The following is a 14176-nucleotide window of genomic DNA, read 5'->3' as shown; positions in this document are numbered from 1 at the left end:
AGTCTTTGAAATAATTCTTGTATTTAAATATTCTTAAATAATTTTTTGAGACTACAAGTACCAGGAATCGAACTCGTGTCCTGTCAAATTTGAAGCTCAGAGTTAGCGCATCTTAACCAACAGACTTGAAGCTATACTTTTTTATGTTTAGAATGAAATCATAATTTTATATAAAAAAATAATTTATAAATTTATCATTTTGTATTACAAACGATTTCATAAAAACTTTATATATAGAAGAGCTGCGACATCATTAGCTAGCCTAAGGGAGTAGCTTATGTCTGCAAAAGTCTTGAAAATCACTTCCTCTACCTCGCAATCTATTTTTGAGCTATCTATGAAAATTAAGCCGTCTTAGTTTTTCTTCAAATTTCTTCTTTTTTATTTATTTTAACATTGTTTGAGGAAACTCTGACACTACATTGCAGTCTAGTTTTGAGCTATCTGTGAAAATGTATACATCGTAGATTGATGGAAAGTTTCTTCTTTTCTTTTCATTTTTGGACGGAAATATTGTCTAGAAATATTGTCTGACACTACCCCGCAGTCTATTTTTTATGAAAATTGATCCATCGTAGTTTACTTAAAACTTTCTTCTTTTTCCTTCATTTTTTGACAGTCCACTTTTTAGCCATCTGTGAAAATTGATACATTTGATTGATTTGCTTGAAAGTTTCTTTTATTTTAAATTCATTTTTTGAAGAAAATATTGTCTGAGAACATTCTAATACTACTCTATGAAAAGCGATACATCGTAGTTTGCTTGATAGTTTCTTCTTTTGCATTCATTGTTTGACATAAATATTGTCTGAAATTCAGTTTAATAATGTCATTAAATAATTTTTATAAACAAAACTCACAGAATCAGTATCATTTTAAAAAAATTATTAACTGAATTTTCCTGTTCCTCAGAGCACTTTTCTTTAATATTAAAATTTACTTATTGCTTATTGTTATTTATGTTTAACGAAATCATCTTCAACTAAATTATCACAATTTACCGCAATCTTTACTCAATTTGCAGACACTGATAATACTTTTGCACAGCACGCAAATAAATCGGAAATCATTTCAAAAGGAAACCGTATAAAATATACATTTAACGAGCAGGCAACAGGAGTAACAACAAGACTAACAACAGTGATAACAGCAACAACGAATCTCGCCAGGAACACCGACAAAAGGAAAATTCAATTTTACCTCAACTGCCACAAGTTGAATTGCCACAGACGCCACAAATACGAAACGCCGCTCACACACAAACTGCATGCACTGCCAGCACTCAAATCCGAAATATCACCATTACAACTGCCACCACAGCCATTACCAGAAGCATTCCATTCCTGCTACAACAGCCACCACCAATACCACAATTACAATCGCAATCGTTATAACCGAGCGCGAGTATCTATACATTACCATCTGGCAACGCCGCCAACGCTGCCAACACTGCCAGTACTACCAACACTGACAGCGACTACATAAAGAACAAGCAACAGCAGCCGCAACTCATTGGTGCTCAATCTAATGCAATTTGTTGGCATTTTGCTTGCTGCATTTAAGTTTTCAATTGAATTATTGCAAACGAATAATGTTGGCAGCAATTTTTTTCTAAACTTATTTATGCAACCGCTGCACTGCGTTGTGCTTAAGGTTCCTCCACGCCAACCTGGATTTTTCACTGATACGGTTGAGGCAATGCAAGTCGACCTTGCCATGGATTATTTGTAAAAAATTGGGAAAATTTGGGAAAATTTGTTTGGGTTTCAGCAAAAAAGTAATGCAATCGCAGATAACGTAAGAAAAGCTGTAAAAAATTGTCAAGTATCAATATTTTCAAAAATTTGTCGGAAAATCGCATAACATTACTAAATGTAATCTATTACAGGTTGCTTACACCAAGGATTCTTGCTTTGTGGAAAGGTTTTGCATTCCAAATTTATGTGTGATTGAACAATTTGGATTGATTCTTGACTTCATGGTATATTGAGATTATATGTACATATTACTTTTATTAACTAAATTAAAATTATTTTGAAGCTATATTTATATAAAATAAATTTTTAAAATTATTCCAAATTAAAAAGTTAAATAAAATATAAAAATAATTGTCTTTTTCTTTACATTATAAAAAAATTATTTTTTGGTATGCTGGGTATTTATGACCCGGATTTTTATTTTTGGTCATCATGCAATGTCGTGTCAATTATTTGTAACATTTATTTTGTAACAAAAAAATAAATTAAATGCAATATTTAATGTTCGAGTTAATGCTATAGGCCTCCGCCTTCTGTGCAGTTCGATCCCTAACCCCCAGTTTCATATTGAAATATATGTATGTGCGTTTAACATTCTCCACTGCTGTGTGGCTGTTCGGCTCTTTTGAGAACTCGAAAAAATTTCTTGGGGGCTGTCAGTTTTACCGCACTGGAACACATACCTGAGGTTTCTGTTGAAATCCTAATAAAATTAGCGAATAACAAGCACATCCTAAGCGATGCACATTATCGCATAAAAATTAAGACACTGATCTGGTGTCGCAATGGACCTTAATAGTCTATGCGTGTCCTTTTTGGTCTGCCAGCACACTCTAAACTAACCTAACATTCTCTAGAAAATATATCAATTTTTTTTAAGAAACGTAAAACTAGAATAAAATTTGATGTGTCTTCTAGAGAATGTTAAGAGTACATTTATAATGTTTAATTTGAAAGAGTATGTATGAATATAACAGGGGCTAGCGAGCACAGTCACACAGATGGTCATCCTAATGGCGCCAGCTAGGTTTCTTCGACTGGATCCTGGTTAGTTCAAAGTATTCCCATCCCTCCCCCTTTCCTCATCCCAACACCCACATCCACATTTTCCATTCCTTATCTCATGTATTCGTCTTGTAATCCTTTCATGTTATCTGCTTTCAGGTCCCGGTGGATTACAACAACAACAACAACAACAACAGCACAGCCCGCTAGTGTTATAAATACAAATATATGTTATACATATGTATTAAATATAAATATATTATATATTATTAAACATTTTATTGAGAAAAATAAATATATTAACCAAACTAATTAAAAGTTAATAAAAATGTTCTCGTTACAAACTAAACTTAGTTAAATCTTGGTCAATTAATAGATCTCTAGGTTGCAGTGTTGAATCCACAACAAAATAATAATCATTTGACTTAGTTATACATAGTTTTATGGTGTCTTGATCCGACGCTTCTTTTTGCTTTCATTGGAGTGCTTATTTACATGTTGAGTTTAAGTCTATAGTCTAAAAGCATAATCTTAAGTACCCATGACAAAAGTTTTACTGAAAGTGTAAGCTGTGAAATAATTTGAACGCAATTAGCGAATACTCTATACTCTCCTTCCCTTTTTCCTAGTGAAATATAAGACTACAGAAGCGAACTATTGGCGTTTACGACTGGTGAATGTGGATTTAATCTCGATGTACTCTCTGTCAAATTTTGTGGCCCAATCGAACGTTTTTAAAGTAATCTAACATACTAAAGTTGTGATAATACGTATTTTTATATAAATTATATATAATTAAATTATTCTATACATATGTATGTTATATGTCGAACTAAATAATGCTTTGTCTGTCGTGTCATATAAACTAGCTGTTCATTTCAGTGTAATTTTACTCCGGCAAAAATCTCTAGAGTGTTATAAATCAATATCTAGTATTATACATTTCGCTCGAGATTTATCAATCGAAAATAAGAATTGCACTAAAAGTAAATTCGATTAAAAAAGTCACCAATCTAAAATGGCGTAAGTGGATGAAGATATTTTTTATTCCTATATTTCTGCAATTGATTCAAGCTAATAGTTCATTTAAGATTAAACCATTTTAAGCTTGTACCCCAGTACCTTGATTGAATGATCACCTCTATATGTTTTTATTACAGACATTGTCATTATATGTTGTCATTATATGTTGACATTATATGTTGTCATTATGTGTTGTCATTATATCTTGTCATTATATGTTGTCAGCAGTCGACGTAGATAGGATGTATTTAAAATATACACTTTAGTTATAATATTAATTTCAATAGATAGTCAAGCTAACTATAGTGTCAGTTAGCTGCACTGAAAAGCAATAGGTTATAATATGAAGTGACATTAGTAAGATACAATATTTTTGACTAATTAACGATTATGAATCATTAGTTAATTCAAGTTTATTTCAATTCGGTGATATTAAGAAAATTTTAGAATTTATTAAATAGCCATTAAAACTTTAAAACAAAATTCTTTAAATTCATTATACTAACGAATAGTAGAAAGTAAGACACAGCAACAATAGATCCACTATCTTTCTTCCATTTATTTTCGTCAAAATAATTCGCGTAAGCAGCAAATGTAAGTAAATTATCCGTTGTAGTGTTGAGCATTAATCGTATATAGTGCAATTCACTGAGAGGTAATATCAAAAATTATTTCCAAAAATAGAAATTGATAAAAATTTTATTAATAACAACATAACTTACTTATCGCTTCCGTGATTCCACACAAAGTTGTTGACAGGTACAGGTAATAAATCCTCTTTCAAACTATTTGGCATTATCAAGAGTTTTTCAGATGTAGGAAATTTTGCCTCAATCACAATGCGTTCGAAAGCATATTGTGGTTCAATGTTTTCAACATCAGCTGGAAAGATCTTACCACAGTCAGCTATATCTTCACCTATGCAAGAAAATAATGCACAATTTTTCATATTATTTAACTCCGCAGCAACTGGATTGCGTAGACCATCGAAAACACCCAAACGATATGTATAGTATGTAGAATTAGCAGTGGAGTTCAACTTCTTCCAGCTCAAATCAAAATTACAGCAAAATGTTTCGTTATAACATAGTATACGATTAGCGTAAATATCCTGACTAAGATCCAATATCACACTTTCATATGCGTCCAAATAATCGCGTTTGAGAAATATATCATTTTGGTTTAAGCGATTGTTATTAACCGGATTGTTCAGTAGTTTTGGCACAGTTTCACGTTTATGTAGTCTTCGTGAGAAATCCTTTTTGGTTATATTTGCGACATATAAAGTTCGTTCACCAAAACCAGTACTCATTTTCGCCACCAAAGCACCTTGTCGTCCGGCATAGATGCCAGTACCAGTTGTGCCCACCGGTGGATAGCTAGCGCCGGCTGCCAATAGGTTAACATTGTTGCCATAGGACCAAGCGGATTGTATTTGCACAGCTGTAAATAAGAAAGTTATGAAATATATTGTTTTGCTATACAATGTGAAAGTCACGTTTTTGCGATAACCCTACTCCTATCTCAATAAATAAAAGTTCTAATTATAAAAATGGGTCGATTATTGATAATAAAATTGATTATCAATTATATACGTCATTATTTTATTCATGTTTTCATTGATAAATTTTAGTCTACTTAGCATTAAGTAAACTATAGACGTTCATAGTGCAAAGTATTGAATGAAAAACAAACTCTAATTTGTTCAGAAAAAAGTATCTTTGATATCTTTGCCATTATCGGACTTTATACTTACCGGTCAAAAATGGTAGCTGTGAGAACCACATGGTAGAAAAAATGAAGTCCGTTACATCATATTTATCAACCAATTCCTGTGCTGGTGAGTAAAATAATATATCAAAGCATATGAAGTGTCCGAAACGTACACCAAAGTCTGTATCAAAAACTCCATATTCTGGTATAAAAGTCGTATTCTTTTTTTCTCCATAGAGATGTACTTTACGATAGCGCGATATGATCACTCCACTACGATCAAACACAACATTTGTATTAAATATATTTATACCATTACTGCTACAGGGGCGTGTATCTTCCGGTACAGTTGTACAGTTCTCTTTTTCCGTCAAATTAATTAGTAAATATTTTTGATATTTCTTAGCTGCACACGACAATTGCACCAACAAAGTGTGATAAATATTTGGTTGTAATAGATCACAAAGTGCATTTGCCTCTAATGAGGGGTCGGGAATAAAAATTGCTTCATCATCGCTATTAAGCGTACTTTCCGGAAAAATAATTATATCTGTGGAAACTGCAGCATCCGAAGAGACTATGCTGATATAACTGTTGAGATTCTCCTCTATTTTGGGTAATGTAGTATCCGCTTGGTATGATGCTGGCCTAAATTCCACAACGCCTGCAATATAGTGCTTATCTGACGGTAACGAAGCCTATAAGAAAAAAATTATTTTATTTTTAATAAAAATAAAAAATAATTATTTTTAATAAAAATAAAATAAAAACTTAACATTTTTGTGAATTAAATAATTGCTTAATTAATTTGATTTTTAAATTCAATTATAATGAAAGTAACAATGTTTTCTAATACTATATACTTAAATAATTAGGCCAGCATTACTATACGGTTGTATTACATACAGCAAAGACTCAAATACTGCTATAAAGCAATTACAGATAGCATAAAAACTGGCTATAAGAAGACTATTTAAAATTTCATGGTATATTAGAATAACAGACATACAAGGAGGTATAAGGATTGCCTCAGTGAAAAAATATATCAGAGGCAGAGCCTTAAAATTATTTACAAAAGTTGATACGTTGCCCAACCCTGCCCAATCCTGCCCGAACAAACCTCAAATCCACTATGGTCCATTATCAATTAAAGCATAAATAAACGATGTGAGCTTCAGCATAGTTTAAGCCTAGTGTGGGGGTAGGGATAAGCCCCTCAGCCACAAAAGAGTAAAAGTGCGCAATAGCACTAACTCAAGAAACCACAACAACAATAATAACATAATAATATATATATATATTGATATATAAATAAATAAAATATGAAATAAATATTCAATATTACATTTTTTGACTTAGATATATTTATATGTATATATATCATGAATAATATTTTCCACTTTCATTACTTGATTTAAAAATTAAATTTATATATTTGAAGATTTCCTCACTATTACCCTTTTTTCTTTTCAAAATATGTCTCTGGCATGGAACACAAATATTTGAACTTAAAATTATACCAGACAATTTAATCAAATGTTCTTTCTCTCTTTTTTTTTTCTCTCTCTCTCTTCCTCTTTCTCTGTGTCTGCTTAAGCGACTGTAGAATTTGACAACATGCAAAACTCTTTACATAGGCGATAAGAAGCAAGTATGAGAAACCGTTTTCTACATACGAGTATAGTTATATATAATTTAATAAAATGTTAATTAATAATAGTTAAGAACATTTATATAGCTGTGGTTTACGCTTTATTTCAAAGAGAATACAGCAAATGCATTTGTTGCTTGAGAAGAAAAACAAAACATCTAATTCGCGTTATATACACATATCAGCACGTTAGTCCACGGTTTAAATTTTGACAGAGTTATATGTTAACATACGAATCCAAGGCTCCAATTTTGACAGGGTTATTTATTATAATGTAACGCTTCGAATTTGACATAATTAAGTGTAAATATGTGAATGCAAGATTCCAATTTTGATAGGGTTATTCGTTATAATATGAATACACGAAGAGATATGCCAGAGATATGCGTCAATACATAAATATATGGTTCAAATATATGGCGTTTGTTTCCTGAAATTCACAGTCCATAGTATATATATAAAGTTTTAAGCTAATAGATATTTTCGAAACCCACTAAATAATTATATATGAACTTTTAACACAAGATTGCTGCGACAACGGAACCCAATCTATCCGCAACAGCTGTATGGTAAGTCAAAGAATTTATTTCATTAAAAAATTATATATCAAATTAAAAAAAAAAACTATTTATTACTCTATTTTCCATTCAAATTTGATTATAAATTTTAATTTTATATTTTATTATAATTATTTTTATATTTGTTTATATTTATATTTATTTTACAATTTTATGTTTATAATGTTATCATTGTTTGTTTTATTTCTCCTCATAGCAACTGGTATTTAATGGAGCTAGGAGGCCAAGATTCAACTATGATCGGTGTGCTATTTATGATGATGATGATTTACTGGAGTGTATCATAATTATCTTTCTCAGCACTACGCTGTTGTGTGCCATCTATTGTCGTCTAATCAGTTTTGACGCCTTCAATCCACTGCAATCTTGAAGAACCCATGCTTTTTTTGTTTACAACTCCATAGACTTCAAGTGTTTGTTAAGTACAATTTTCCTCCATTCTTATTAGATGTCTAGCCCATTTAAATCTCATATCTTTGCCATTATGTACTCGTAGTTTGAGTGTCTGGTAATTAAGAGAGTAGCTTATCTCTCTACTACGCTCCATTCGATATTTATAATCAATTTATTCTTATATTACATATGCATAACATTCATATTTATATGTGTGTATATATATATACACATAATATAATATTTTTTAAACATTTCTATAAAAAAATCATTAACTTTTTAAGTACCCGAGTTAAGTGAGCAATAAATTTCGATTGCTCTTATTATATTATTATTGTATGAGTAATAGAAGCAATAAAGAAGTCGGTGTTAATAACCTTTAATATTCATAACAAACAAATTTGGACTCATATATAGTTAATAAGATTATTTTTAAAAATATTTCTATATAATCTAGTGCGCACAAACCTGCAAAGTGAGTTTACTTTGTAAACTAGTTATAGTTAAAATCAAAAAAACATAATTTAGTAAAAACATTTTAAATTATTTTATTTCGGTATAGTTTTTTATCAACCGTCTTTCTGTAGTTAAATTCTTTACTGATCTGTTGTCAATACTAAACTGAATAGAAATTTCAACTCAGATACACTATCAATAACGGTGGCTATTAGTTTTGCCCATAATCTAATCTAATAAGTGATTTGCTACTACAAGTGCTACCTGTTCTTTTATGAAAGCATGAAACCAATTTCGACTCATCTACCAAATAATGTATTTTTATACATAATGATATTTGTTATTAGTTAACAATTTCATTAATTAAAAAAAAACATGTATTTGATTATTTTGTTAACAAGCGCTAAAATTAGAACTTAAAATATAGTGAAAGTATATAGTATTTATAAAGCATTCGCATCACGTGACTCGAATTCGCTATTAGCGATTAGTGTTGGTTCGAATTTTTCTTTCATTGAACTAGTACATTCATTTCGTTCATCGTTCGTTTTGCTTTAATCATTCATATGGTAGTTCATATCATTCATATAGTTCATATCATATCAATAATAGCCATTTTTTCAGTTTCACCACTAATGGTGTGTTCGATTGATAAATCTGGGGTAAAGATTTCACTCGAGATGTTCTTTTAATGCACTTTTAGCATGATTTTAGCATCGAGATGTTCATTTTCGATTAGTAAATCTGTACAACACTCCATATTAATGTATAACAGTCGAGATGTATAATGCATAACACTCGAGCTTAATTAATAATACTCTAGATATTTTGCCAGAGTAGCCAGATTACTCCAAAATTAACAGCTGCTCTATATAACTGGACAGATAAACTATGATTGAATTCAATATATGTATTTGTTAATAATATAATGTCTACTAAAACGACTAAAAATATGTTAGATTACTTCCAAAATGCTCGATTGGACAACAAAATTTGACAGATCAAGAATAAATTTGGATTGAATCAGGGTTGAATATATTATATAATTATTATTTTATATATTATTAAATTAGTATCGGTAGTCATCCTCATGACAGTAGTCAGAAAATAGTTGCTTTTGTGAATTTTGCATTTTCATACTAACATATGTTGTGTTATTATGGGTAATATTAAGACCCTCAGCGTTTCTTATAACATTTTTGAACAAAAAATTTTTCCTTAAATTAATTTTAATCAAGTATATAACATATTGGTCAATCTTATTTATGACCTCTTACTATTTTTGGGTAACTTAACAACTCCTTCAGTGTAGAATTTCTATGGTTTATCGACAGTAATAGACTTGACGAAGTGGTTTTCAGTGAATTTTCGGTCGGCCAATTTTTTATCATTAAGAGAGCTTTGCAAAGATCAAAACAAATAGCAGGCAAATAGTGCAAGGTCCGGGCTATACGGGGAATGCAACAAAATTTGAAGTTCCATTGTCACGATAGAATTTAACTTCTTTTCAGTTGTTGTTGCTATTCCTTTATTGTTTGTGAGCAATAGAGAACCGAATTATTGTGCCAGGTTTAAGCACCTCGCAATAGACAATTCTCTACCAATTCTCTCTTAGCAAACACTTAACATAACCTTTCTTTCTGACAAAGCACGCTTTGAAATCCTTTGTTGCAGATCTCCACATTTTAAACATGATCACTTATATTGGATATTCTGGTACTAAATTCTTTTTTTAACGCCGTAATGATTCACTTATATATAATTTGATTTCGAGAGTTTTAGCAGCGTTTCACAGATGATAAATCGGTCAATCGAATTTCATTATATTAAACGGCTTTTTTAATTCCAGACTGTCAAGTGGTTAATGTTTAGTGCTTTAAAGATTGAGTGTCTGTCTAGCAATACCAGTTGCCAACTTTCTTCTACCAGTTGGATCCATGATATCGAAATTTCTGGATTGGAATCAATCAAGCAAGCCATTTTTGATTTCGTCGTTCACTAATAGTACCGCACAACTTTTTCGGCATTATTTTGTACAAGCTTTACATTTTCTATAGTAATTAAGCTTCACAAAGCATATTTCTTCTATTTCTGATTCAATATAACTTTTTACATAAGGAATAAATACATAACTGCCTTCAATAAAGGTGTAGTCTGAAATGTTATCTTTCAAATATGTGTTCTTTGAGATAATTAGTACCACAAGTAAATGAGTGCTAATTTCATCTAATAATATAGTAATACAGATATTTTTTATATTATTTTTTAATTATATTAGATCCTATCCTTCACCACATGCGATATTTCTTCTATGAAGATTTTCGATTTGTAATTTTTGAAAAAATAGTAAACAAATTAAGTATTTTTTCCCGAATTACAGGGTGTAACTATATTAATATACGATAGTTTTGGTGTTTAAGAAGCATCTATCGAATCTAGGTATGACAAGAGACAAGAAGAACGAAGAAGAGGAAACACCAAAATTATAATCTGTATCACGATGATAGTTTCGCTAAACGCAGACTTCGGAACTTCAATTGACTATCCACTTATAATGGAAATAGGCAAAGTCTTTCAAGGGACATAATGACATTTTGAACTGCTACGCGCCTATGGAACTAAAGTGAGTTTGTCACAATAATCTTTAAAGATTGCAGTGATATGGTGATTTAGTTCCCAGCCCCTTTTTATTATATTGTAATCTAATCTAATTAATTCAAGCACAAACAATTTATAGTAAAATTCTATAGAATAGACTGAGATATTGAGATATTGATTTGGAATTCAATTAAGTCAAAGTCAATTTTTATTGAGCCTTTTTAAAAGGATTGTTAACTTTCTTTGAAGAAACATCAATTGGTTATTTGTTTTAATACGAAATAAACCAACATTCAATTAATAGATATGCAATCAATATTAAACAATTTGTACACTCACATGTGGCTAAGATACTCGTATTTTACATTGTGACCGAAAAGTTTCCGGAAATTTTAAATAAAACGCAAAATTCTTAATCTTCATCAATATTTATTTTATCTCCTTCAAAATATGCTCCATTAGAAGCGATACACAAATGCCAACGTTTCTTCCAATCATCAAAACATTTTTTATAGGCGCTTTCCGGTATGGCTTTGAGTTCCCTCTGCGAATTCTGTTTTACGTCTTCTATGGATTCAAAACGCGTTCCTCTGAGTGGTAATTTGAGTTTGGGAAACAGGAAAAAGTCACACGGTGCAAGATCAGGTGAATACGGTGGCTGTTCGATGGTATTTATTGAATGTTTGGCCTTAAAATCGTTGATAATGTTGCTCGGTGCGAGGGAGCATTATCGTCATGAAAAATCCATGAATTATCCTTCCACAATTGAGGCCGTTTACGGCGGATATTTTCACGCAAACGTCTTAAAACAGTCAAATAATAGGCTTTATTGACTGTTTGTCCTTCAGGGACGAATTCATGATGCACCACACCACGAATATCGAAGAAAACAATCAGCATTGCCTTGATTTTCGAGCGACTTTGGCGTGGTTTTTTCGGTTTCGGCTCGTCTTTTCCTCTCCATTCCGATGATTGTTGGCTTGTTTGCATGTCGTACTCGTAGACCCATGTCTCGTCACCCGTTATGATGCGTTCCATGAAAGTTGGATCGGAATTGGCACGATCAAGCATGTCTAACGAGACCTGTCCACGATGGTGTTTTTGGAACAAATTGAGGTGAATCGGAAAAAGCCGAGCGTTGACACGTCGCATACACAAATTGTCCACCAAAATCAAACGAGCCATCTCACGACCGATGCCTAGCTCTCGTGCTATCTCTCTAACACTCACATGAGGATTTTTGAACACGATTTCCTTTGCCTTTTCAATGTTTTCGTCGGTGGTAGAGGTCGAAGGTCGTCCAGAACGCGGCATGTCTTCGACGGTCGTACGACAGTCCTGAAAGGCTTTGTACCACTCATAAACTTGAGTTTTCGATAAAACTGATTCCCCATAAGCCTTTTGTAGCATTCGCAACGATTCTGCACACGAAAATTCGTTCGAAACACAAAATTTGATGCAAACTCTTTGATCAATATTTTTTTCCATTGTTTTTTTCGCAACGCACTACTGAGGTGAACTGGTTTCAACAGCTGCCGTAAACGAACTGTCTGACAGATCGCGCTCATTTTTGGCATAGTAATTAAGGACAGTGCTGCCAAACTACATAAACTTAAAAATATCGAAAAATATACAGCGCGCGAATTTTAAATGAGAATTTCCGAAAACTTTTCGGTCACAATGTATGTTATTTACAGTATGTTTTACTTAGGAAAACCACAAGTTGTTGTCCTTTTACCTTTATTTCTATTTCCATTCTATTTTTCATTTCAATGCCAACGCAGGCATCCTTCATCATCGTCATTTGCATGAGCTCATCTTTATCAATGTCAGCAAGTGGCATTATCAGGTGATTTCTGTGCCATTGCGTTGCGATGCCAAGTCACTCTAAGCGTAGATGCAACACAAACCTTGTCAACTTTGCTCCTGTGGAACATGGAATCGTTTACCAGCATTGAACGCCGTCACTGAAATAGGAGTGACTGAAAATCTGAATGAGGAAAAATATGAGTTCAAGTAAAAAATGTATCTGCAACGGTGTACGATTTTGAATTTCGCCATTTTGTGCCTGAAGTCCTCCTCACCGACTTTGTAGGTTGCAGAAAAAAGTGCAGCTGTCGAACGCATAGTCAAACGTGAATGATAAAAGGTCCTGAAAAAGCAGAAAGAAATGAATTTAAAAAAGTGAAATAAATAAATTCGAAATCAAAAGCTTTTCAAAAGAATGTTTTACGCTTGTTGAGCGATTTTTTATTTTATTCTTTTTCATTTTTATTTTTTGCTTACTTTTTATTAAAATTTATTTAATCTTTTATTTTTTCAATTTTATTTTTATTGGTACACAGTTTTTAAATCCACTTCAGATTTATTTAATTTTTTTTTATATGAAAGTATTTAATTTTATTTATAAGTTCTTGGTTCGACGAAAAATAAATTTTATTTTAAATTTTAAATGCCCCATAGTTTCGAGAAGAAATCTGAATCTAGTCAATAGTAAATTATTAATTAAAAAATATTTACATATATAATGAATAATCCGATTGACGTAGAATAATCTAAGAGTCCCTTATATAAGTCCCTTATTAGTCGCTTAGTTCACCACAAAAACAAATTGACAAAAATAATTCTAATAATTCGAATATTTCCTAAGATCATTGCTGTGGAGTACTTGGCAATACTCGAAACAGCGTCAATTAATTAAATTTTTGTTATTGTTAATTTATTACAGTTCGAACCCTTCTAGTTTCTTTTTGTAAATAAGACGCGTCACATTCGACAAAAAATCAACATTAAAAATAATTTTAATTCATAAGATTAATCTCCATCTAATTCCATTTTCTTAACATAATTTCCAATAATTTCCAAACATTTGTGAAATCGGCAAATCCACTTTCTAAAACAGTCCTCAAAGTCGAATTGTGTTTTATATTCTCATTACTGCAATCCATTTCTATTTCTCTTTCACATTTTTATATTTCACAACACGACATCAGGTCCTAGGA

At 31.5% G+C, this 14176-nt stretch overlaps 1 protein-coding gene across 1 annotated transcript; it reads right to left on the bottom strand.

The window, feature by feature from the left end:
- Positions 1 to 1678: 1678 nt before the first annotated feature.
- LOC119666430 (vanin-like protein 1) lies at positions 1679 to 13017 on the bottom strand. The gene is made up of 6 exons (XM_038075709.1): positions 12913 to 13017; positions 8589 to 8648; positions 5542 to 6196; positions 4508 to 5228; positions 4292 to 4433; positions 1679 to 1807 (listed from the first exon to the last, which is right to left on the bottom strand). The coding sequence occupies exons 1-6, from the start codon at positions 13015 to 13017 to the stop codon at positions 1679 to 1681; spliced, it is 1812 nt and encodes a 603-aa protein (XP_037931637.1).
- Positions 13018 to 14176: the final 1159 nt, after the last annotated feature.

This window comes from Teleopsis dalmanni, chromosome 1, assembly GCF_002237135.1.
Source record: "Teleopsis dalmanni isolate 2A chromosome 1, ASM223713v2, whole genome shotgun sequence".
NCBI lineage: Eukaryota > Metazoa > Arthropoda > Insecta > Diptera > Diopsidae > Teleopsis > Teleopsis dalmanni.
Note: the sequence above shows the minus strand (reverse complement) of the source record. Positions and strands in the feature narration are given on the sequence as shown.

Coding starts and splice junctions, on each gene's coding strand:
- LOC119666430 (XM_038075709.1), bottom strand. CDS start 13,017: ATGCCACTTGCTGACATTGATAAAGATGAGCTCATGCAAATGACGATG. Junction 6,197..8,588: donor AAAGTAAACTCACTTTGCAG/GTTTGTGCGCAC, acceptor TTTTTCTTATAG/GCTTCGTTACCGTCAGATAA. Junction 1,808..4,291: donor TGTCTTACTTTCTACTATTC/GTTAGTATAATG, acceptor AATTTTTTACAG/CTTTTCTTACGTTATCTGCG.